The following is a 27,771-nucleotide window of genomic DNA, read 5'->3' as shown; positions in this document are numbered from 1 at the left end:
TTCTGAATGTTTTGTAGTTTTCAGTGTACAAGTCTTACATTTCTTTTGCTAGCCTTATTTCTAAATATTTTATTATTTTGATGCTGTTATAAATGGAAGAATTTTATTTAGTTCATGGATTGTTCACTACTAGAAATACAATTGATATTTTCATTCATATATATATATTTCCTCAGGTCAATACCTTGTTGTCTTGGCTATTGTTGCTTTGTAATAAATTTTTGAGCTATGAAGTGTAAATCTTTAATAAATTTTTTTCTTTTACAGAATGTTATGGTTATTCTTGCATTTCCATATCAACTCTTGATTTAGTGTGTCAGTTTCTGCAAGAAGTCCCTTGGTCTTAAAGTAGGAATTGCATTGACTCTGCAGATCTATTTTTGTCATCGTAACAATTTTAAGTATTTTCAATCCAGGAATATGGACTATCTTTCTATTTAAGTTTTCTTTAATTTCACTTTATGATGTTTTGTAGTGTTCAGTGTGCAAGTTTTAACTTTTCTTTTGTTCAGTTTTTTTACTAAATATTTTACTACTTTTGATGCTGTTGTAAATAGAAGGATTTTATTTAGTTTGTGGATTATTCATTGACAAATTGTAGAAATACAGATGATATTTTGGTCATATCCTGCCATCTTGCTTTATTCATTATTTAGCTCTATTTTTAGGGTGGTTCATTAAAATTTTTTTGACATCTGCAAATGGAGATAGTTCTATTTCCTTCCTTTCCAATCTGAATTCCTTTTATATTTTCATGCCAGCTTCTTAGGTAGAACCTCAATATTGATGATAACAGATATCTTTGTCTTGCTCCTGATCTTAGGGAAGGAAAAGTTTTCAGTAAGTTGGATGGTAGGTATGAGTTTTTTTTAAAAATAGATGTCCTTAATTAGGTTGACTAAGTTCACTCTGTTCAGTTTTACTCTGTGTGTGTGTGTGTGTGCGCGCGCGCACAAGCGTATGTGTGTGTGTGTAAGGGAGGGAGAGAGAGTGTTAGATTTTGTCAAATTTTTCACATCTTTGGAAATGATCATTTGTTTTTTAATCCTTGCTTCTGTTAACATGTTGCATTATATTGACAAATTTTAGTATTCTGAATCAGCATTGAATTCCTGGAATAAATCTTAGTTGACTGTGATATATAGTCCTTTTTTTATTAATACTGCCAGATTTGGTTGCCAGTATTTTGATGATTTTTATACCTCTAGATTCATAAGGAAATTTGATCTGTAGTTTTCTTGTGATATCTTCATTTGATTTTGGTTTTAGAATAATATTGGATTTGTAGAACAATTTGGAATGTTTTCCCTCCTCTTCTATTTTTTTGAAAAAGTTTATGAAGGATTATTGTTAATTGTGCTTTAGTCTTTTGGTAGAATTTACCAGTGAATCCATCTGGTACTGGATTTTTCTTTGTGGAAGTTTTTTGAATACTAATTTAATCACTGTGGTTGTTTTAGGTCTGTTCAGATTTTCTGTTTCATTGTCTTCAAATGAGAAATAAGCTAGTAATTGAAGACCACTGGTATGTTGTTAGTTCCTTTCTTTGTTGCTACCAGTATTATATTTTTGTTTATGGACTTAATTATGTACCTGTGTATAAATTTCTTTGGGTTTATTTTAATTAGAGTTCATTGAACTTCTTGGATTTGTAGATTCATACTATTCATCCTTTTGGGGACGTGTTTATCATTATTTCTTTAAATATCTTTTGTGTCTCTCCCCGCTCTTCATGGAACACTCATTATTATGCATGTACTCATGATTTGATGATTTCTCTCATATCTCTACGTCTTTATTCATTTATCTTTATTTCTTTTTTTCTTCAGACTGGATAACCCCAAATTGTTTATCTTAAAATTCACTGATTCTTCTGCCTGATCAAGCTGTTGATTCCTTTTAGATAATTTTTTTATTTCAATTATTATATTTTTAAAAATATTTATTTTTTTAGTTGTAGCTGGACACAATACCTTTATTTTATTTATTTTTATGTGGTGCTGAGGATCGAACCCAGGGCCTCACACTTGTTAGGCGAGTGCTCTACTGCTGAGCCACAACCCCGGCCCTCAATTATATTTTTTTTTAAAGAGAGAGAGAGAGAGAGAGAGAGAGAGAACTTTTTTAATATTTATTTTTTAGTTTTCAGTGGACACAACATCTTTTTTTTTTATTTTTATGTGGTGCTGAGGATCAAACCCAGCGCCCCGCGCATGCCAGGCAAGCATGCTACTGATTGAGCCACATCCCAGCCCCAATTATTATATTTTAATTGTTCTTTTATAATTTATCTCTTTGTTGATATTCTCTGTTTAGGGAGATGATCATCTCATACTTTTTTTATTTCTTTAGACATTGTTTTCTTGTACTATATTTAAAATAGCTAATTTAATATGTATTTATGCAGTAAGCCCAATATTCGATCTTAATTTTAGGGTAAGTTTCAATTGGCTGCTCTTTTTCTATGTATGTAATTGAACTTTTTTCTCTTTTTTTGCATGTTTATGTTTTAATTGAAAACTGGAAATATTAATAATATAGCAAAACAACTCTCTAAGATTCTTCTTTCCTCCCAGATTATGATGTTGTTTGCCTATCTTTTTTGTTTGTTTAGTGACTTTTTTGAACTAATTGTGTAAATTATTTATTCTTTACATGCATAATCACTGAACTTTCTGAACAGTTGTCTTTGGCTAATGATTATATAGAACTCTAATTAAACAGCTTAGTCTTTGCTGAGGTCTATGTGTACATATTGTGGATTGTATCTTTAATTTTTAGTATCTTTTATTTTTAGCTATGTATTTGACAGTTCTACCTTAGCATTGACTTTATGCTATGTAGAATCTCAATTTCAGTTAGAGGTGAGAACATGAGGCTTCTTGGTATTTACTGAGAGGGCACACGTCCTGGACATACATACAGCCTGGAATATACAGGCTTCTATTTTGTTAGGAATGTGTCAGTTTTCTTACTTCCTGTGGAAATGTTACTCACCAGATTTTTATCTTAAGCTTTTGGTTAACTTACTAGTTTCCCCAACTATCCCCTACTGTATCAGGCAGTCACAAAATCAAGGGAAGATAGCCTTGTGAGTAGGGTCTTTCAAGAGATTGCTAGGCAGGTCTAATAATGACAGTTCTCTGGGAAGGAAGTTTTGGAGTTATTTTGATCTTGTCTGCCCCTTCCAGTGGTTGTGAGGCTGATGGTTCTCACTATAATTTAAGACTTTACTTTCATGGATACTACAGAGATTGTGAGGACAGCAAAAGAGCAAGTTAAAATGCTTTAAGAGCACCATTTTTTCACAAGTACGTTGTTTCGTTAGAGCTTTTGTAACAAAACACTACAGACTGAATAGCTTATACAGCAGAAATAATCTCAGTTCTGGAGGATAGAAGTCCAAAATCAGTTGCTGTAAGGGTTGATTCCTCTGAGTGCTCTGAAAGAAAGATCTGTTCCTTCTTCCTATGTCTCTTCACATTGCCTTTCCTCTATACTTATGTGTCCAAATCTTTCCTTTTATAAGGGCATCATTACCATACTAGATTTGGACCCAGCCTAAAGATTTAATTTTGATTTCCTTTGTAGAATTCTATCTACAAATAAATTCACTTTCTCAGGGAGTGGGGATTAAGACTTCAACATATGAATGTGGGGGTGATGAGAGGAGAACAGTTCATCCCACAACACTGAAATTCAGTTGTCTGTGTAAATTTTTCTTACCTTGCTTAAAGTCTTTGATGAATTTCAGAGTTCGGAAAATTCTTATTATTATTTATGAAAAAAATTTGGAACTCCTTACTCTGCCACGTTTGTTGATTTTACTAGCTATAACTTTTAAATTTAGATCATAAATAGTTATTTATATCTGATTTCCTTATTATTTCATGTTATTGAATAATATTAAATTTGTTCTTTAAATGAATTAACATTACAATTCAGCAGATAGTGTTTTTATCAGAAGTAGAGTATTTTTAATTTCTTTTAGACTGACATTTGGCTAGATGTGTATGCTCCACTGCCTGCTGTTTTATGCCTGGAGTTTCTTCTGTTGTGCAAGGTTTCAGCATCTATCTCTATTGGCCATTTTTCTGTTCTGTGATCCTTTTTTTAACTTGTTCTCATTTTACTTGCTCTATTAATGTCAGTTAGTTTTCTGTTTTTATTCACTCATGTATCCATTTGGTCAGTGAGCATTTGTTTACATTTTTGTGGCATTTTCGCTTAATTTCATTTCTTGGTGCATATGATAACACACACACACACATATGTGTGTGTGTGTGTGTGTGTATATTTTACTTGTATAAAAAGTTTCTGGGCCTATTGTATCCAGGAGTAGTTGATAAGTATCATATGACCTTACCATTCTCCATCTCACTAAGATATAGGTCTTCAAAGTGTCTGTACCAGTTCACATCTCCTCCAGAAGGGTTCAAGGGATATTTCCCACATACTCACCAGCATAAAATATTATCCAATTTTTCCATTGTTTGCGAAGCAAAAAAAGTTAAGCTGCCTCTGTTCATTTTTTTTCTGCCTGTTTTCAAAGGAGTTATTTCATATCATTTATATTCCATTATAAATCCATCATTGATTTTCTTTGTTGGAATATCTTCTTCCCAAGTTCAAATCTGTTAAGTTTGTTCATGTTGTATAGGATTGAACAGAAATTGTTAATATTTAATCATCTGAGTTTAGTATTTTTGTGTTTGTACCTTTGCCATGAAAATAGTTTCTCATTATAGAACTCAATAAGACGATTAATAACTTAGACTTAATTGACATATATAGAATATATCAACCAACATCAAGCAGATACACTTTTTTTCTCAGCAGCACATGGATCCTTCTCAAAAATAGACCATATAGTATGCCACAGGGCAACTCTTAGCAAATACAAAGGAGTAGAGATACTACCATGCATTTTATCCGATCATAATGGAATGAAATTAGAAATCAATGATAAAATAAGGAAGAAAAATTCCTACATCACATGGAGAATAAACAATATGCTACTGAATGAACAATGGGTTACAGAAGACATCAAGGAGAAATTAAAAAATTCTTAAGAGGTAAATGAAAACATAGACACAACATATAGAAATCTCTGGGACACTATGAAAGCAGTACTAAGAGGAAAATTTATTGCATGGAGTTCATTCCTTAAAAGAAGAAAAAGCCAACAAATAAATTACCTCACACTAAATCTCAAAGCCCTAGAAAAAGAAGAACAAATCAGCAGCAAATGCAGTAGAAGGCAAGAAATAATTAAAATCAGAGCTGAAATCAATGAAATTGAAACAAAATAAATAATTGAAAAAATTGACAAAACTAAAAGTTGGTTCTTTGAAAAAATAAATAAGATTGACAGACCCTTAGCCATGCTAACAAAGAGAAGAAGAGAGAGAACCCAAATTACTAGCATACAGAAAGAAAAAGGCAATATCACAACAGACACTACAGAAATACAGAAGATAGAAATTATTTTGAAACCTTATACTTGAATAAAATAGAAGAAGCCATCAAAAGATTACCAACCAAGAAAAGTCCAGGACCGGACACATATACAGCCAAGTTTTACAAGACCTTTAAAGAAGAACTAATACCAATACTCTTCAATCTATTTCAGGAAACAGAAAAAGAGGGAGTACTTTCAAATTCATTCTACGAGGCCAATATCACCCTGATTCCAAAACCAGACAAAGACACCTCAAAGAAAGAAAACTTCAGACCAATATCTCTAATGAATATAGATGCAAAAATCCTCAATAAAATTCTGGCAAATCGGATCAAAAACATAAAAAAAGATCGTGCGCCATGATCAAGTGGGATTCATCCCCAAGATGCAAGGTTGGTTCAACATACGGAAATCAATAAATGTAATACATCACATCAATAGAATAAAGATAAGAACCATATGATCATCTTGATAGAAACAGAAAAAGCATTTTACAAAATACAGCACCCCTTTATGTTCAAAGCACTAGAAAAACTAGGGATAACAGGAACTTACCTCAACATGTAAAAGCTATCTACGCTAAGCCTCAGGTCAACATCATTCTAAACAGAGAAAAACTGAAGGCATTCCCTCTAAAATCTGGAACAAGACAGGGACCCTCCCTCACCACTTCTATTCAACATAGTTGAAACACTGGCCAGAGAAATTAGACAGATGAAAGAAATTAAAGGGATACACATTAAAAAAAGAAGAACTCAAATTGGCATTATTTGCTGATGATATGATTCTGTACCTAGAAGACCCAAAAAACTCTACCAAGAAACTTCTAGAACTAGTAAATGAATTTAGCAAAGTGGTAGGATATAAAATCAACATCCATAAATCAAAGGCATTCCTGTATATTAGTGACAAATCCTCTGAAAAGGAAATGAGGAAAACTACCCCATTCACAATATCCTCAAAAAAATAAAACCTTGGGAATCAACAAAAGAGGTGAAAGATCTATACAATGAAAACTATATAACCCTAAAGAGAGAAATAGAAGAAGACCTTAGAAGATGGAAAGATCTGCCTTGCTCATGGATAGGCAGAATTAATATTATTAAAATGACCATATTACCAAAAGCACTATACAGGTTCAATGCAATTCTGATCAAAATCCCAATGGCATTCCTCATAGAAATAGAAAAAGCAATTATGCAATTCATCTGGAAAAATAAGAGACCCAGAATAGCTAAAGCGATTCTAAGCAGGAAGAGTGAAACAGGTGGTATCACTATACCAGACCTTAAACTATACTACAGTACAATAGTAACAAAAACAGCATGGTACTGGTGCCAAAACAGGCTGGCAGACCAATGGTACAGAATAGAGGACACATAGACTAACCCTTATATTAGACAAAGGTGCCAAAAGTATGCAATGGAGAAAGGATAGCATCTTCAACAAATGGTGCTGGGAAAACTGGAAATCCATATGCAACAAAATGAAATTGAATCCCTATCTCTCACCATGCACAAAAGTTAACTCAAAATGGATCAAGGATCTAGGAATTAAACCAGAGACTCTGCATCTAATAGAAGAAAAAGTAGGCCCTATACTCCATCACATGGGACTAGGCCCCAACTTCCTTAATAAGATGCCTATAGCATAAGAATTAAAACCAAGAATCAACAAATGGGATGGATTCAAAGTAAAAAGTTTTTTTCTCAGCAAAAGAAATAATATTTGAGGTGAATAGGTACCCTACATCCTGGGAACAAATTTGTATCCCTCAAACATCAGATTGAGCTCTAATCTCTAGGGTATATAAAGGGCTCAACAAGATAAGCACCAAAAAAACAAATAATCCATTCAATAAATGGGCCAAGGACCTGAACAGACACTTTCAGAAGAGGATATACAATCAATCAACAAATATATGAAAAAATGCTCATCATCTCTAGCAATCAGAGAAATGCAAATTAAAACTACTCTAAGATACCATCTCACTCTAGTAAGAATGGCAGCCACTATGAAGACAAACAACAACAAGTGCTGGCGAGGATGCAGGGGAAAAGGTACACTCGTAAACTGCTGGTGGGACTGAAAATTGGTGCAGCCAATTTGGAAAGCAGTATGGAGATTCCTTGGAAAGCTGGGAATGGAACCACCATTTGACCCAGCTATTCCTCTTCTTGGACTATACCCAGAGGACCTAAAAACAGCATACTACAGGGACACAGCCACATCAATGTTTATAGCAGCACAATTCACAATAGCTAAACTGTGGAGCCAACCTAGATGTCCTTCAATGGATGAATGGATAAAAAAAAATGTGGCATTTATACACAATGGAATATTACTCAGCACTAAAAAACAATAAGATCATGGCATTTGCAGGGAAATGGATGGCATTAGAGCAGATTATGCTAAGTGAAGTTAGCCAATCCCCAAAAAACAAATGCCTAATGTCTTTTCTAATATAAAGGGGGTGACTCAAAATGGGGGTAGGGAGGCAGATCATGGGAGGAAGATTACCTCTAGATAGGGAAGAGGGGTGGGAGGGAAAGGGAGGGAGAAGGGGAATTGCATGGATGGTGGAAGGAGACCCTCATCATTATACAAAATACTGTATGAAGATGTGAATTTGGTGTCAACATATCTTATATACACAGATATGGTAAATTGTGGTATAAAGGTGTATTAAGAATTATAGTGCTAATAATAATAATAATAATAATAATAATAATAATAGAGCTCATGTAAAAAATAAATAAATAAAAATTTTAAAAAATAAAATAAATTAAAAGTATGTGTTTATTTACAACTAAAAAAGGAAAGATTGTATTCTACAGTCTTTATAGAATACAATTCTAAAATTGTATTCTATAATTCATTGTCTTAGTAACAAACTTCTGCAATTTACATGATAATAATTCTCAATGGTTATTGGCAGAATAGGTAGGGGTAAGTGCAGGCTCATTACCAATGATGCCTTAAAAGCAAGAGCACAGATGATGGTCCAATGCCAAAGAAAGATCTTTGGGGCATACAATATGCTGTTATTTTCATAGTTGAAATATGGATTGTAATTTGGTCATTGAGTAAATCTGACATCTTATTAAAGCATTGCACAATTAAATATTTTAATTTGCTTGCTAAAAAAAAGAAAATAGTTTCTCTATAATGCAAAGTATTATAATACCTTTATAGATATTATTTTAACAATCTACTTAAATAATAATTTGTGTTCAGGTTTTTAGTCAATCCAGAGTTTATTTGTATTTGGTATGAGGTATAAATCTAAATTCAACTTTATAAATATAATTATGTGTGTGTGTATGAATTTTTGCCATCATTTATTAACCTGTACTATTTCCAGTGATGAGATACTTCTATCAGATATCAGTTTTTTATACTTCTCTTTTTTCCCTTAGAAACACTACTGTTTTATTCTTAAACCATACTATGATTTTATTTAGTGTAACTTCATAATATTTCTTAATAATTTTTATTGTTGGTGTCTCCTCTTCCCTTTTATAGAAGTTTTAGACATTCATAAAGCTTTAATTTTCCAAATACTGTGTTTGTGTGTGTTTTTGTGTGCACACTTGTGCATGTATGGTGTGGATTGAACCCAGATTCTTGAACATGCTCAGCCAGTGCTCTATCACTAAGTTACAACCTCAGCTCCAAAATACATCTTAGAGTCAGTATTCAAGAATTGAATTTCTGGAAACTGATTATACAAATAAATAAATATATGTATGTTTATATACATATCCATAACTTGGCAATTAAAAATTATGTGTATTCTCCCATGATTTCTTTGTGAGTAACTTTGTCTTTTTTTAGAGTCTAAAAATCTTCCTTGCAAAGGTCTTATCTGACTACAGAATAATTTCAGTGTATCATTCTCTGTTATCTCCCTTCTTGTAACTTGGTTTAATGTATTATTGTTGATTTTCAGCAATATTATTTATTTTTGTATGTTGACATTGCATTGGGAACTTCTTTTGGATTCACCTGTTGTTGTTGTGATTGAAATGTGTACAGGAGTTTTAGTGGAAATTAGTGCCATTACAATAATGGCATGGATACTATCAAAGAGCCAAAGTGAAATTGTGCATATTTGTGTTGATTTTCGAAAGATGAGACATTAGGTACTTTCATGAATAAAATCACAAAGGAGTGATAATCAGTACTGCTTTGGCCTGGTTAAGGAATTGAATGTGAAAGGAGGTGTTGTGAGATACATTGAAAAAGAGTGGCAAAAATTCATATATATATATATANTGAGTTATCTCTTTTTGATGTGTCAACTTTCCCACTTTTCTAAATGCTTACACAAATGTATATATGAATTGGAACTTAGATTTATGTTTCATACCAAATACAAATAAATTCTGGGTTGAAAAAATAGGTATTGGAGAAGATAGAAGCCAGTATATGATGTTGAGGAGGGAAAATTTATGGGGTAAGTGCTTATTCAAGAAGTTAGAAAAGAGGAAAAAAAAGTTTCAGCTGAGAAATATAGGACAGAAAAAGAAGAACAGAAATTCATGAGACCACAATAAAGTAGTACAGTTTAATGGAATCAAAAACTTTTTTTTGGAAATGTTAATAGATACATTTTTGGTAAATTTTTTATGAGAAAATAAAGTACAAAAAAGTGTTGCAAATGAAGATAGTGAAATTAAAAAAAATCATTACAATCTGAAAAAAATTATCGTAATAACTTTAATAACTAGTTTAAATATAAATTTCTAAACTAGCTTCCAGTAAATTACTTAGTAGACTTACAACCAAGTAAATTCAGCCTTGTTAATGCAAAAAAATTTTTCCTATTCTCTTTTTTAAAAAAAATGTACCAGGAAAATAAATTACATATTCCTTCAGAAAAAATTTACAGATAGGAGTCTTCCCAGTTCATTTCATGTGGCCATTATAATCTTAGATCTGATATTCATCTTAATTATAATAAATATTGAAAATGAATATGAAATATATCATAATAAATGCTTAAAATGATAAAAGAACCAAGAGTAGTATAAAGAAATTACACACATTTCTATTTTTGAACATAGTTGCAAGGAGCCTAAGAAAATGTTTGTAAATTATATCTAACAATAATTAAGTAAAATAGCATGACCAATTTCATTTATTTCAGGAAAGTAAACTTTTAATATCAAGGATTCATTTAAATTCGTTCAAGAAGGAACAAGCTATATGATGACCTCAAACATATAGAAAAAGTTTAAAATTCAATACCAATTTATGATAAAAACAAATCACTTAGAAGTTTTCAGAACCTGTAAAGGGATATACATATGTGAAAGTACTTTCAAGAAACATCATTTTTTAATTTTTATTTTTTATTTATATATGACAGCAGAATGCATTACAATTTTTATTACACATATAGTGCACAATTTTTCATATCTCTGGTTGTATACATAGTATATTCACACCAATTCGTGTCTTCATATCTGTACTTTGGATAATAATGATCATCACATTCTACCATCATTAATTACCCTATGCCCTCTCCCTTCCCTTCCAACCCTTCTCCCCTATGTAGAGTTCATCTATTCCTCCCATGCTCCCTCTCCCTAAAGAAACATCATGTTTTATGGCAAAACTTTAAAGACAGTCTCTTTAAAGTTAAGAAAAATTTTCATTTTCAGAAACAATTTTAATTTTATTTATTTATTTATTTTAAATTTTATTTAGAGACAGAGTCTTGCTGAGTTGCTTAAAGCCTCGCTAAATGGCTGAGGATGGCTTTGAACTCACAATCCTCCTGCCTCAGCTTCCAGAGCTGCTGGTATTAATAAGCATGCACTACAGTGCCTGGCTAACAATTTTTATTTTAATGAATCACAAAAATCTTTGCATATGGTGAATCATTGAATAGTTAGCATTTTCTAAAAGCTTACTTATGAGTGAATGCAAAACAATTGAATCTTTACAGTATTCCTTTTTTATCTTCTGAAGAGTATTATTTTTACTCATCATAATTCTTTAAATTTTAAAGCAGGATGGGACATAGTGCTTAATATTTAAACTTAAAGCATGTTTTTGTTTACTTTTATGGGTTAGAGATAGTGTCTGTGGATTATTTTATCCAGTAGTTTGTTATATCATTGTGAATAATGTATTATTCCTCCAATTTAAACTATTTATAACCTCTGCTCGTTTAATGTCTTTATAATACACATCAAGTCTAGATAAAGAATCATATTAATTTTGTGTAATTTAAGTTATACTCTGAGGGATATAGTCAGTATGTGTGAGCTCTGAATAAAAAGTACCAGTGCATTATGTTCATATTGAGGACATAAGCTTGCGTGATCAAACACAAACATATTCACTAACACACAGATGCTCACACATATACACAAGATACATTGTGTTGTTTTAATGTTAGTTACATAGTTGCAGTGAAATTTAGCTCATATCATCAAGTAATAGAAAAAAATAATCCAAAGAAATATTGCAAGAGATTGTTACTCAGTCTATAAAAATATAAGGCACATACAGAAAGAAAGAACATAAAATATTATTGGAACATTTTAATATTTTATTTTCAGTGAAAGTATATGTCATGCTCCATCAAAAGAGTCCACATGTGCTATGTGTAACCCAAGGACTGCGAAATTCCGAACTGATAGATCCATCATTCCAATGGCATGGGCCGAAAGGAAAAATTGTTTCAGGTAGGATTTTATTTCAACTATCATAATTAAAAAGATGAATCTGAAATGTACTCAGAGCTAAAAAAACAATACTCATATCTCACCTATTTATCTATTTCTTCAATTATTTTTCTTGTAATTTCTTTCTGTATAGGTCTACCATTAGATGGTGTTACTATATTTTACTTTTCTTTATTCCACATAGACATACCAGAAGATTGAGGTATTTAGAGAGTTCTCTAAGCATCTCTGTTCCAAAAAACATTGTTTCTTCATATACAAATTAATTTATATATCTGACTTCCTTACCATTTTATCTATTCACCTTCATATTTTAGTTTAAATGCATATTTTAATTTTATTTTAAATTTCTAATTTGATAAAAGCTTATATATTTTTATATATGTAAATTATATATATATAAATTACTTTAGATTTTTTTAAAGAGAGAGAGAATTTTTAAATATTTATTTATTTAGTTAGTTTTTTCGGTGGACACAACATCTTTATTTTATTTTTATGTGGTGCTAAGGATCGAACTCAGCATGCCGTGCATGCCAGGTGAGCGTACTACCGCTTGAGCCACATCCCCGGCCCTAGATGGTTTTATTTATTATTTTGCTGGTAGTATGGACTAATGAATTTCATACTAAAGATGTGTTTGATGAAGTACCTAATCATTTTTACATATCCTCAGAGGAAAGGTGTTTTTTTAAATTAGTTTCCTTTTCTTTCCTTTAAAAAACCATTTATAGATTAGAGATAATACCTGTGGATTAAAATCTGCAAGATTATATTACTTATCATAGATGAAGGAAAGTATAATTATTCACAGTCTTCCTAAAGAGGCTTTTGTAGGAAATATTTATTTTGTAACATGTTTTAATTTATATTTTTATTTAATTGAGGGATGTTCATTTTCATAATACTAATGTTCATCCTAAATAGTTCAAACTTTAAAGAATTAATCTCTTTAGGGGAGGTGTTTTTGGTTCTTTGAAAGTGAGTTATCTACTATCCTGTAGTCAGTGACTATGTGGTAGATGCCATTGTGCTGGGTTTTGTGGGAGATAAAAATATCAGATATAACTTCTGCCTCATTACAGTAACATACAAGGAACAGTTGTACCATGTATTCACGGAATCGGAAGAAGTCAGTAAAAGAAATTCTAAGAGTTTTGGTAGCGGTAACTTATTTAAATCAGTGAAATGGTTCAAGTGTAAAACCACTTGATACTGAAAATATAATCACATTTTGTTTTTGTTGTTCCCTAATAGCAGCATATAATATAAAATTATAATTTAAATACATTCTATATTTGGTATTGAAACTGTTAAGTTGAAAAGTAGAAGCATTTAAATGTGAATTTTTCTGTTGTGTTTGTTGGTTCTTTGATTTGGAAATTGAAATTTGAAACATTTTCTTCTCTAAGTTGGCCAGGTTTTGTTTGCAGTTTATACCACGAAGTATAGTATGTAATTCAATTTATCCTTTAGGAGTAAGCAGTATTTTATTTTACTTTGTGGTTATTTCCAGGTAAGGATAAAATCACATCAATACAGTGTTTTTTATGTATATAAAAACTATTGTCATTGAGTTCTTATATTCTAACTTGGTGATTGTGACATCTTATAGTTCATTGTCTACCAGGTTTTAAAGTTTATTAATCATACGGTCACTTTTATTTCAGAAAGAACAGCTAAAACTTTAATTTTCTTACAGTTTGTAAAGGAGAAAAGCACCTTTGGACTGTAGCTTAAAGTATACTGCACTTTAGTTATTTACTCAATATTCTAAAGATAGACTAAAATTGAACCAAAGAAATTATATGATTATGTAATTAGTTGTATATTCCTTTGGGAAAAATATTCAATTGTTTAGATATGTTGTGAAATGTGGGGGACGATTCTTAGATTTGGTCAATCTGTCTCTTATTCATGTATTCATTTACAAAATAATGCATATCTTGTGAAAAGTTCTGTACTTCTCACTCTAACCCTGATAGTCCTCTGATGAGTTATCTCTTTTTGATGTGTCAACTTTCCCACTTTTCTAAATGCTTACACAAATGTATATAAGCACACACACACATTCATGTGTTTGGTTTCCCCTATAACCTACCCTTACCATGTTTAAGAATAATATAGATTATACTTATTATATTTTAATTTTATATTTTGAAATATCTTACATATACAAATGTTTATAAGATATATGGAAGTTTTGAAGCACAGTAACACAAACATCCTTTAACCTGCTGTTAAAATTTAAGATACACTATTAGCAAGACTGTTGGACTTCCCAGTAAGTTGCTTTAAAATCTCTTTCCTGAATCTTCAAACCCCACCTCCTCCAGGCAAACATTTTCCTGAATACTTAACAGATTTTTTTCTTTTCCTTTTCTTTGTACATTTACCATGTAAGTTTATATATATGTACATTCTTTTATGTATGTTTTCTAAAAGTGTATATTTTGACTTAGTTTGTGAATTTTTTTTCACATTTTTCTTTTCCCTCCTCTGACAGTGTTCTTATGAATGATGAATAACAAATTTATGTATTTAAGATGCACATGTGACATATTGATACAGGTAGACATAAATAATTGCTACATTTGTGTTACTAACGTATAGATTGTTTCATATGATTGCCTTTTTCTCATGAGAACACTTAAGAATTATACTTTATTAGCAGAATTCAAGTATACAGTACATTATTGTGAACTATTAGTACATTATTGTGAACTATAGTCATGATGATATATGTCATTTCCAAAAATTATTTATCTTCTAATTGATAATTTATGCCCTTGTACCAACAGCTGGCAGTTTACCCCATCTCTATCCCCTAATAATAACTTTTTTCTGTTTATATAGTTTGGCTTTTTTAGATTCCATGTATAAGTAACATCATGCATATATGTCTTTCGGTGTCTGGCTTATTCACTTAACGGTGAATTTTATAAATATAATAATATGTATATAAGAGTTACTATGTATGAGATAGTATTCTAAACAATTTACACATTCTTTATTTAATTTTCACAATAACCTTTTCCAGTAAGTACAGCAATATTTTCCATTTATATATTGGAAAGAAAAGGCATTGGTTGAATAAGGTATATTTCTGAAGTCGAAAGTGATTGCAGTCTGACTTACAGAGTTTATAGATACAGTCTCAATGAGGAATAAATAGGATTATCACCAGTGTATGAATATTGGTAGTTTGCAACTTTCAAGGAATTTGTCCAGCTTGTTGGATTTTTCAGCTTGTCAATTTTATGTGTACAAAATTGTAGTAAAAAAGTAGTTGTAATATATTCCTATCTTTTAAATATATTCAGGTTCTATGGCAGTGTGGCCCTATTCCTTCCTGATTGATTGTTGATTCTGTCCTCTTTGTTTTTGTTCTTTCTGGCTACATGTTCAAAAATGTATCATCTTTTTGAAGGATTGGCTTTGGGTTTCATTGACTTTCTCTTATTATTTTTCTGTTTTCAAACTATTGATTTGTTTTACCCATATTATTTCCTTTGTGTCTAATTTGCATGTCTTTTTCTTTTGCTGGTGGTAGAATTCTGGATTGGCAGTTTTTTTTTTCTTTCAACATTCTAAAGATGACACTTATTTTTACTAGCATAATTTCTAATGAGAAATCTGCTGTTTCTTTGTCTTTCTGTGATTGATGTATCATATTTTTTCTAATACCATTGGCTTTTCATTTTTGGCAATTTGATTCTATTTTTTTTTTCTTTGTGGTATTGGTGATTAAACCTAATCATCACTTAGCTACATCCCAGCTCTTTTTATTATTTTATTTTTATTATTATTTTTTTCTTTTTGGATTTTTTTCAAACTTTAAGCCTTTATTTAGTAATTCAATGTCAAAATACAAACAACAACAACAAAAAAACAGCAACAACAAAAAACACAGAATTCTTTATTTTGGCCGTTTCTAAATTGTCATCTCTTACACTATTGCTTCTGCCATTATTTTTCTCTTCTCCTTCTGAGATTTCACTCATGCCTTTTTTTTAAAAAAAGAATTTATTTGTTTTTAGTTATACATGACAGTAGAATGCATTTATGCACTTTGATATATCATATTGTTTTATTTTGAGACAGTGTCTTGTTATGTGGCTTATGGCATTACTGAGTTGTTGTGGCTGGCCTCAAACTTGAAATCCTCCTTTCTTAGCATCCTGAGTTACTGGTATTATAGGCATGCACCACCATGCCCAGTAATTTGATTCTTTTGTGTATGTTTTTGTTTGGTGGTTATATTTTTCTGCATGTGTTTTCTGAGCTTTTTGGATCTGTAGTTTGACATCATTAGTTTTTGAAAATTCTCAACTGTTGTGTCTTCAAATACCTTTGGCCCCATTCTGTGCCACCACATCTTCTATAATTCCCTGATATTCTATCACACTTACACAACCCTTTCTAATATAGTACTGTAGATTCCATATTTTCTTTTTTTCTTCTCCTTGTGTTTCAATAAACACTTTGAATAAGTGTATAGTTTTAGTATTTCAATTAATCATTTCTGTACTTTGAATTTCTCTTCTAAAATTACTCAACTGATATTATATATTGTCTCTGTTTTCCAGTATATCTTTTGTCACCTTAATTATTTTAAATTAATCATCAATAATTTTTATACCTATGCCATGAAAAAGTCTTGTCCTTAGCATTGCTTGTTATCTTGTGAATGTGCCAATTTTTTTGCCTTTTCATATGACAATTTTTATTGAATTTGGACATTTTGACTAGGAAAGTAGATATTTTTCTGCTTTGAGATAATCATCCTTTAATGTTAGGGATGTGTTAATTTAGTAAAAAGTTTTCGGACTTTGATATTGATTGTTGCCATGACTATATTCAGTGCATTGAAATCTTCAAATACCCTTAAAATGTTTAAGGTATAGTTGGATTCATTAGAATTTTTTTCCAGTGTGTAATCTTTCCTTGGATTTCTTATTTTGGACAGTTGCCCAGAAAGTCCTTCTTGCAGCCCTGCCAGCATTATTCCACTGCTTTCTTTTAAAAAAAAAAAATTAAATGTTTATTAGTGATTGATAATTCAGAAAGAGGGACATTCTCTGAATTGATTCAGTTTTAATCTTTGACAAGCATAAGATCTCAGTTTCTTGGGAATTTAGCCTTCATGATTGCTCTGGGTCTTCCTCCAGCTGTAATTCTGACCTAGCACTTCTTCCTGACTTTTTGCCAAGGCTGAAACATTTTTTCCTACTTCCTGTTTCTTGAGCTGCAACAAGTTTCTCTAGCACTGTAGGTAACAGTTTTGTTTCTCTCTGTATTTAAAAGCTTTATTCCATTAGGAGGTGTGGGGAAAAGTGTGTGTGGGTAGTTTTGGCAAAACCTACATTCTTCTAGCCACCTCCTGTGGAAAGCTTGTTTCCTTTGATCTTTCTGTTTGCATGGGAGGAGTTTGTGGATAAAAAACTTATAACATTGCACAATTTTCTAGTGTGTGATCCCTTGAGGGTTCATTTTCTTACATTGGTCTTCACTTGGCTTTTAACAACTCATCAAAAAATTTTGGCTGAATCTTCTTACCATATTAGTCAAATTTCTGTGGCTATGACAAAATGCCTGACACAGACACTTAAAAGGAGGAAGGACTTATTTTGACTCACAGTGTTGGAGGTTTCAATTCATAATCAGTTGGCCTGTTTGTAGGCCTTAGGTGAGGTAGGGCATCATGGCCAGGACATGTGGTGAAACAAAGCTGTACCTCTCATGGCAGCTATGAAGCTGAGTGTCACTTTAATAACCAAAGTTAGCCCTTTCACCCCCAAATCCATTAAGCTGTGAATCAAAAATGAATTAATTCATTGAGGTCAAAGTTATAATGATCTAGTCATCTTCCCAAGACCCCATTTCTGAACCCTGCTGCATTGGGGACCAACTCCTCAACGCATGAGCTTTGTGGGGTCATTTTGGATCTAAACCATAACCACAATTTATGTAGCAGCTGAAAAAAAATGCTCAGATCTTTGTTCTGCTTTTAAGCTCTATCTATTCTCAGATATGCCCTACCACCTCAATTTCTTTATAAATCAAGAAAAACTGTTAATTGGCAGCTTTTCCTTGGTCTTTCCTTATTGTAACGATGGGTTTGTACTATTACATTCATTTTCCTTTTCTGAGCTGAAATCAGAAGTATAAACCTATTTCAAAAATAATTAGCTATAATTAAGTTAGCTTAAATTTTGTTAATTTTAGAGCTTTAAGACATGGACTTCTAGAGATCTAGTTCAACTCTGAATTTTTATATAAGCTAGAAAGGAAGAATTACTAACTAATGAAACATTAATATTGAATATCTGTTGCTGCATATGTTCTCAAAACTGTCTTATCTTATCAATGTCAAGTACATAGCACTTGGGTTCATGAATTTCCATTTAGACTTAGTCACTTAAGGGTCTATGAAATGATCACTAACAAGCAATATTATAGAATGAGTCCTTCTATAGAATATGACATTCTCTGGATATCTTTTGAAAGAGTAATTTTTAATTTTTTTAATAGTCAGATGGCATTTTATTATAGTTTTAATGCTACTTAGTTTTCTGTAACTCATAATATTTAACATTTGTAGTAGAATATTTAAATAGATATTTTGATACATTTGTTGATACTTTTTGTGTGGCAAACTTTCATTTCAAATTATTGCCAAGAAATATATGACCTCATTGATGATTTCTTTAAAATTTACAGGCACTTTCTGTTGTATTAATGTGAGGTGATTGGTCTGTTGAACTAGATATCAAACACCTGCAAGCTCTGTAATCTATTTTAGGAGAGTTAACATGTTAACATTAATATGTAATTTTTTATTAAAAGATATTCATGAAAAAAGGCATTACAATAGAAATGTATTCTAAATTTATATCACGTTTTTCAGCTTCATCCAGAACATAGAAATGGGAGTTCTCAAGGCATATTGCTCTATGTAAATTGCTTGAGGGTGGGTATATCCATCATTTCTCCTTCAATATCTGAAGCAAGGCTTAGCATGTACTAAAAACTCAATCAGTATTTATAAAATTAATTAATAATGAAAATTGCAGCATTAAGAATACTCATCTTTGTCTTAATTTGAAGAATTTTTTAACTTAAAATTTACAAGTGTTTAATCATTTACTTAAAATAGGAAAAGGTAGACATCTGTTTCCTGAGATAATTCTAATGAATGGAATATTAAATTATTAGGTAAATTTTAATACCTAGAATGTTTCTGATACAAAAGTGTAGTTATAAACTTTCAGAATAAAATATTACTTGAATGATGCTGGGAGCCATTAGCCAAGTAGGTATGACAATTTCCTTGCCAGCTTACCCCATGTTGCTGACATTTTGCAGTGACATTGAATGTAGTTGACCTTGCTCAAGGACCAGGGCGGATTAGGGTGTTCCTGGTTTAACATAATCGGGTTTAGGGCGTTCCCAGTTTAGGTTCCAGGTTTAAGGTTTAAGATTATTCCTGCTGGGAATAGGGCGTATCCTGCTGCCTAAGTTCCCCTTGAGTTCTCACGGGATTCAGAGTATATTTTGGGAGACAGAAGCCCAGAGAACGTGGATTTGGGCAGAGAACGTGGATTTCCCCAGAACGTGTTTGTATACGGCTGGTGTGAGTTCGGGAATAAAGAGTTGCTGTTTGAATCTACAAGCTGTGTGGTGGCTCGTGATTGTGTGCCCAGCCAGACTGCGGCAGAATGATAACGTATAGACTTTGCAGATACCTTCATATTTATTATAATTGTTACATAGAACAATTCTATGTAGACTGTCAAATATCATGATTCTTCATTGTACAAATGAAAGAGTTGTACTTCAGAAAGATTAAGTAGTTAACAAGATTAAGTAGTTAACAATATTAACAAGTAGACTTCAAACCCAGGGCTTAATACCTCAAAGTCACATTTATTTATTTTCCATTTTACAATAATAGCTTTTCTCTTATGTGATACTTCATAAGGTATGTTGAAACAAAATGGGAGTTTATGTCCTATTCTGACTCCCAATACTGCACCTCTGTTGTTCTGTGACCTTGGGCAAGTCAGATGATCTAATATTCTATATGTTTTCTTTTTCATCCCTCAAGGTTATAACCCAATTTTTGCTTTACACTCTGTGTAGTGACAGAAATATTTATTAATGATAATATTTTGTTAGCTTTTCTTCTATTGTTTTATCAATTTCATACGCAGTTTGTAAGCTTATTGAAGTCAGAAATAATTCATCATTTAAAATATGTAGTATTTTATAGTATATATAGATATATACTATATAAAATAACATGTATTTATTCTGTATATAATATATATAATTCATGTTTATGTATATACATTTAATGTATTTGTGTATCTATATATATTATATTTATGATAGTGCTCTGCTCAATGTAAGGGGTGAATGACTGTGTAGATAAATTTTGGTGGTTTGACTCTGCTTAATAACTGTTTTGTATTTTTCCTGTCTTATGTAATTTAAGCAACTGTATCTTATTGCTTTATTAGAAAACAGAACTGCACAAGTAACATCCACAGGAAGCCTTATATTCCAGAACTTCGAGGAGGCTATGAGTGGAGTTTACACATGTTTTCTTGAGTATAAACCTACTGTGGAAGAAATTGTTAAAAATCTTCAACTAAAATATCTTGTATATGGTAAGAAATGAATTTAATTGTATATCATTTATTTATTTTTTCTTTTTGGTACTGAGAGTTGAACCTAGAGTCAGTCTACCATTAAGGTACATTCCAGGCCTTTTATTTATTTATTTTTAATTTTGAGACAAGGTTTCACTAAGTGACTCAGGGCCTCACTGAGTTGCTGAGGCTTACCTGGAATTTGTGATCCTCTTGCCTCAGCCTCCTGAGCTGGTGGATTATAGGCATGCACCACCAACCTGGATTAATATTCCTTAATGTTTTAAAATACTTAAATATTTTAACAGTATTGTTTTAAAGGGAAATTGCTGTTTTGGTCTTTTTTAATTAAAATGAATCTGCCATGCTTATTTTACTTTGTGTAGTTTAATGTGGTTGGGGCACAGAATAGTTAATGGGGCTTAGTTTTTTTTTTTAAAGGAGAATGTCATGATGTATATACATTTAAGTTTTTTAATGAAAGTAGGGGCTGTATAAATCATGTTTTCTGATGGTGATTTGATTTATTGTGTACCACTCTTAAATTCTAAGTATCATGATTACTAGTATACTGCCATTTCCTAAATCAGTATTAGGTAGCACATTGTATATTCCTTTCCTAAAAGTTTGATTGTTAATGCACAGAATTAAGAAAGAAGGAATGCATTTGATTTTAGCTTAGAAAGACTCAGTTTGGATTTCTGCTTTATAGAACTATAAGATAATAACTGTGCTATTTAAGCAATTAAATTTGTGGTTATGTGTTATAGTAGTGTTATGTTTTGGATATAAAGTGTTCCCCAAAAGCTTATATGTGCAACAATACAAGATGGTTTAGAGGAGAAATGATTGGGCTATGAGAGCCTTAATCTAATCAGTGGATTAATCTCCTGATGGGGATTAACTGATGGGTAAATGAAGGAGGGTAGTGTGTGGCTGGAGGAGGTGTGCCGCAGTCCGGCTGCAGCAAAATAACCGGAGGGTGACGAATAACTTGTGTACGTTGATACAGCAGGAGTAGGAGCCCTTTATTGCAGGACAGGAGCAGTATTTATACATTCCACACAGCTTATCTAATTAGCATAAACTAGATACATCAGTCAACCAATCAGGAATCGCCACACTTAATGGCTTGTTTTTGTTACTTCTCAAACCGCTCCCTCTGGCATTTTGCCAGGCACCATCCAGACTTGTTTACGAACTCTAACATTCCCCTGGCAAAATGCCAGGTGTTATTTTGACTTGTTTACAGACTCTAACATTTCCCCCTTTTGTTTAATTTAAATAACGACCATAGTGGTTTTTACAGAAACACCATAAATAACCTGCCACAAACAGAAAGGGAGGATACAAAATGCCACAATACCAAGCCAATTGATGGCTCCATGCAAGAAGCCCTTGGAAAAATTATACCAGCAATGACACCGTTAGCAAAGATACTGAGTAACAATTTGTTGTAGATTACAGTTTGTTGTCTCAGTCCAGGTAAAGCAATGTCTCAATAGATTAACTCACAGTCTAGGTAAATCACAGTCCAGGTAAGTTCTGCAGGCAGCTAGCTTAAATCACAGTCCAGGTAAGTTCTGCAGGCAGCCAGCTTAAATCACAGTCCAGGTAAGTTCTGCAGGCAACTAGCTTGATCTGAAGTCTCGTCTGGTTTTCAGCAACACTAGAAATTCTTCCACCTTGGTCTTTACCAGCACTGGGACGAAGGCAGGAACTCCGGATGGCTAAAGAAAATCCTGTAGCATTTAACTAAGAAAACAACCTTCTGAACAATTTAGTATATTATCTCAAGGTTTTTTTGCATTTGAAATAAGCATTAATAGTGCTCATTACTCATCAGCTTCCAGGTGTGGGAGAACCATTGTAGCTTAGTTATTGGCATTGAAAATGACCAAACATCAGGGACACCAGTAGCATCTTCTGCTGGCTGTAGTGCCTGGGCAGCCCCAGATGGCCCTGGGGAGTGTCCCGGACTCAAACTGCTACTGGGCACAGGGAGCAAGAGCCTGCGAGACTGTGCCTCCAGGTCAGGTCTAGATTTGGGCTCGCGGCAGTGGAAGAGCCAGCTCCCCGGCCAGGAGGCGGGGAAGGGCCAGTCACCGCCGCCTCTTGGAAAATCCTTGCTGCGCTGTGACCGGCTTGCACACTCGGCAGCCGCCTCTCCGCTTCACGCACCCTCCGGTAACGAAAAGTATTTAGTAATAGCCTTTTGCTGCAACTTTTTTCCTGATAATCTTTCTTCTTCTGAACTTTCTTTTTCTTTCTGACTAGAGTTCCTGGGCTTTTATCAACACATGCCCTAACTATTCTTGGTTCCACTGGGGTGCCTTCTTCCCTTAGTAATTTACTTCTCACCCCTTCCATATTTTCATCACAAAGACAATACAATACACTGAGACAAAACAAGACACAAACATACTGTATCAATCTTCTCCATTTTCTTGAAATGGCCATTTTTCCTCTCGCCCTATCTGCCTAGGGACGAGCAGATTGCTCCCGTCCTATCTATGGACGGGCAGCTTTTTTTCGTCACTTACCCCCGAGTGTCCCGGGGCTCCCCGTAACGGGCCACCATCTGCCGCAGTCCGGCTGCAGCAAAATAACCGGGGGGTGACGAATAACTTTTGTACGTTGATACAGCAGGAGTAGGAGCCGTTTATTGCAGGACAGGAGCAGTATTTATACATTCCACACAGCTTATCTAATTAGCATAAACTAGATACATCAGTCAACCAATCAGGAATCTCCACACTTAATGGCTTGTTTTTGTTACTTCTCAAACCGCTCCCTCTGGCATTTTGCCAGGCACCATCCAGACTTGTTTACAAACTCTAACATTCCCCTGGCAAAATGCCAGGTGTTATTTTGACTTGTTTACAGACTCTAACAGAGGTGGGCAGTGGGGGTGTAGCTTTTGGGTATATATTTTGTACCTGGATAGTGGAGTCTTTTTCCTCTCTCCTTCCTGATCATCATGTGAGCTGCTTCTCTCTGCCACACTCTTCCACTATGATATTGTGCCTCACCTTGAGCCCTGAGAAATGGAGCCAGCTTCTGCCTTTCATGGAGATAACCCTCCAACTGGGAGCTAGGGTCAGAGAGAGCCCTGTGTTCTCCTCTATACCAGTTGGCGTGGAATCATCATCTCTTCTGCTGTGCTGAGGGGCAGAAAGGGAATAGTTCTTGGCCCAAATACTTGCTTCATATGATTACTGTTCTGACTTTACATTTTCTTGAATAAATGTTTTTTCACTTTTTCTATGTATATCTTAATACTATAGTATGATGTTCTCTTAAGAAAAACTCCTATGTAATTATAAGAGATACACATCACTTTTTTCATGTAGAACCATTTTTAGTGTATCAACAACAGATATCTTGGTCATCATTGTTAATAGTGATAACAGTTAACTTTTTAAGAATTTTAGAAACCATGTCCCTACCATCATGAGCTTGACAGCTTCCTCATATGTGAAGACAGCTGAGTTTTACTTCTTTTGACTTCGTTTAATGGAATTGGTCAGTATTTGGAAGCTTTGTATATAGTGAACCAATAGTGTTTGAATTGCTTGAACATAATGTTACAAAACCCTGCATGGGCAGAAAATACTCATTCAAAGTACTAGAAATTAATGGATGGATACTTCATTAATATGGTTTCAGATTATACTATCCAACAAATTTTTAAGAAATCCCCCACTTGGTGAGTGTGTGTGATGTCAAAAAAAGAACCTTCATGGTTACCTGAAAAGATTGCTTTCTTTCCAATTATATACCTGTATAAGAAAATATTTTTATGTTCATATATCAACTTGAATGCAGAAATAAATTTAAGAATATAGTGGAATTTTATGAAACCAGGCCTTTAAAAAATGGCAAAACATAAAACAATACTATTTTCTCTCTGTTTTTGAAAAGATATTGTCCTAAAATGTTTTTATGTTATCTAGTGGATTTATTTTCACTTTTAATGAGTATATATTTTTAAAGTTTCTATTTTAATTTCTAGTACTGTATATATTGATACATAAAACCCAAATGAAAGTTTTTATGTGATCCTCAGTAATTTTTAAAAATGTGAAGAGAACATAAGACAAAAAGTTTTGAAGATACCTGCTATAGATTTTAATCATTGTCATCTATTTTAGATACTGTTTCTTCTAATTATAATATATAATTTCTGTATTGATTTTTATGTCATTTTTATCATTTTCATTTTTTCTAGACTTGTTTCTTTTTTTCTAAACTTTCTGATTTTAATTGGAGGATTTTAGTTTATAAGCTGTTGGGGGAGTCTTTGCACGTTACTTGATTCCTTACAATGATGTAAGGGACACAGCATATAATTGTGTCATAGGTGAGGTGAAAGATAAACAATAGGATCATCAAGGGTAAAGAGGCATAGGAAGGTGATAGGAGAAATCTTTGTAAAAGATCCCTACACTCTCCTTCACTGAGGGGTTGCATGGAGCCTTCTCCTTTCTTCAGTAGTGAAAGTCTAGTAACATGTGCCATGTTTCTGCCCAGAGATGCAGTAGAATCTCAGTAGCCAGTGTTAATTAGGAACTAATCAGATGCCTAAGCATTCTGTGCCTACCAACTATAAAAAAATCAAGCATCTGAGAAGACAGACAGGTGTGTTCAGAGCCTCAACTGGGAAACAGTTTTATGATGGTGGTGGGGGGGATCCATCTGTGTAGGGAAATATTTACTAGCCAAAAGCCAACCCTACAAACAGCCTCTACTTTCTTGTTAACTCATATACATTAAATAATCCTGTATTATTGTGTGTGTCTATGTAGACTTCCACTAGGCATTCAGAAGAAAGTACTTTTGAGATAGTGAGAATGTTTTGACAGTATGTTGTTTTATATTCAGACTTCTGCCTGAGGCAATAACTTGATATGTTGCAAATTTCTGGAAAGCAAAAGTTGCTCTTAAAATCCACAGGTAGAGAGGCACTTGCTTTGTCTCCATGCGTTATCATGAGACTTGCTCTAGTTTACAGCTCTGACTTCATGTGTTCAATTATTTCATGTGACATTTGTATGCATATATGTATTTGATATTATAAATCATGATGTATGTTTATGTATATACATGATAAATGTGTGCATTATTTATTTTATGCTATAGTTGAATCAGTGTGTGACACATTTATAAGATTTGTATCTAGGCATATTCTTTGTTTTCAGTGTTCTTGTTTACTCTTTGATGAACCTCTTTCTCCTGGTAACATCTTTATTTTTAGTTTGTAGGATATTTTTCCTGTTTGTTCCTTTGTTACTTCACTGTTTTGTCTCCTTCTGGAACTCATTTTGTTTGACATTAGTTATCTTGGATCTCTCTTCCTTATTTTATGTTGCTCTTGTAATTTTGTTTCTTTATTACTATATGCTGTTTGAGACCATTGTGTGGTTCTCATTCCTGGTCATAGATGAAACCAGTGGATGTTTCTTTAGCAATTAGAAGCTGTCTAGTGTTTATATAAAAAACAGAAGTAACTAAGAAAGTAGATAGAATCCTAGTTTCGATAGTGTAACTTAAAGGAGTAGGTAGGAGCTACAGGTGCACATGCCTGTAATCCCAGAGGCTCAGGCTGAGGCAGGAGTATCTTGAGTTCAAAACCAGCCTCAGTAATTTAGCAAGTCCCTGAGCAACTCAGTGAGACCCTTTGTCTAAATAAAATATAAAAAAAAAAACCCTGGGGATGTGCCTCAGTGGTTAAGTGTCCCTGATTTCAATCCCTGGTAACAATAACAACAACAAAAGTCAGATAGTGGAAAAATGGCAGCATTCACTTCATTGTAAGTGGAGAATTCTTCTTCAGCAGTGTAAGCCAGGAGCAGGCAGGGACACCCCTCTGGTTGACTGAAGAACATTGGAGCTCTCTATATTTGAGGTGAACTTTCTGATCTTTGGTATTGTTATGGATTACTTGTCATTTTTATATTTCTTGTATCTCTTCAGTGAGACTTGAAGATGGGCTTGAAAAAAAAGTGTTGGCAATTGTATAACTGTAAGATGAAGAAATGTTAAGTCTGAGCATCACATTATAGTGGTTCAGAGCACAAACTCTGGGGCAAGACTCCCTAGGTTATATTCTTAATGTTTTTATTGGTTCTTGTTAGATATACATGACAGTAGAATGTATTTTGACTTTTTATATGTACATTGAGTATTCTTGTGGTTGTACATGATGTAGAGTTTCAATAATGAACATAGAAATGTTATGTCAAGTTCATTCTACTGTATTTCCTATTCTCATCCTTCCTCCTTTTCCTTCATTCCCCTTTGTCTACTCCAATGAATTTCTATCCTCATCCCCCATTGTGAGTTAGTATCTGTATATTAGAACATTTAGCCTTTGTTTTTTTTTTTTTTTTTTTGGAATTATCTTATTTCCCTGACCATGATATTCTTAAGCTCCATCTATTTGCCGGCAAATGTCATAATTTCATTCTTCCTTAAGGATGAATTATATTCTTTTGTGTTTATATACCACATTTCTTTATCCATTCATTTGTTGAAGGGCACTTAGGTTGGTTTCATAGTGTAGCTATTGTGAGTTGGACTACTATAAACACTGATGTGGTTGTGTCCTTTGGATATAAAATGAAGAGTAGAATAGCTAGGTCAAATTGTGGTTCCATTCCATGTTTTCTGAGGAATCTCCATACTGCTTTCCAGAGTGGTTAAACCAATATTCAGTCCCATCAGAATGTCTGAGTGTACCTTTCCACCCATATCCTTGCTGACATTTATTGTTACTTGTATTCTTGATAATTGCCATTCTTATTGGAGTAAGATGTAATCAGTGTAGTTTTAATTTGCATTTCTCTAATTGCTAGATATGTTGAACATTTTTCATATATTTGTTGACCATTTGTGTTTCTTATTCTGTGAAGTGGTTGTTTAGATCCTTTGTCTATTTATTGATTGTTTT

The 27,771-nt window shown here is 32.9% G+C and overlaps 1 protein-coding gene across 3 annotated transcripts in view; it reads left to right on the top strand.

The window, feature by feature from the left end:
* Nucleotides 1-27,771, top strand: part of LOC107146251 (zona pellucida binding protein) — a 98,297-nt gene that overhangs the window by 3,855 nt on the left and 66,671 nt on the right. For 2 of the 3 annotated variants that reach the window (XM_048786594.1, XM_015490326.2), the window contains exons 3-4: nt 12,037-12,162; nt 20,688-20,837. In XM_048786594.1, the coding sequence (XP_048642551.1) occupies nt 12,037-12,162; nt 20,688-20,837 (276 nt within the window). The remainder of the gene's footprint in view (nt 1-12,036; nt 12,163-20,687; nt 20,838-27,771) is intronic. The other variant, XM_048786595.1, reaches the window with a different exon arrangement.

The sequence above is a fragment of the Marmota marmota genome, unplaced genomic scaffold (genome assembly GCF_001458135.2).
Source record: "Marmota marmota marmota unplaced genomic scaffold, marMar, whole genome shotgun sequence".
Taxonomy (NCBI): domain Eukaryota; kingdom Metazoa; phylum Chordata; class Mammalia; order Rodentia; family Sciuridae; genus Marmota; species Marmota marmota.
The sequence above is the reverse complement of the archived record's forward strand: the minus strand, read 5'-3'. Positions and strand labels throughout refer to the sequence as shown.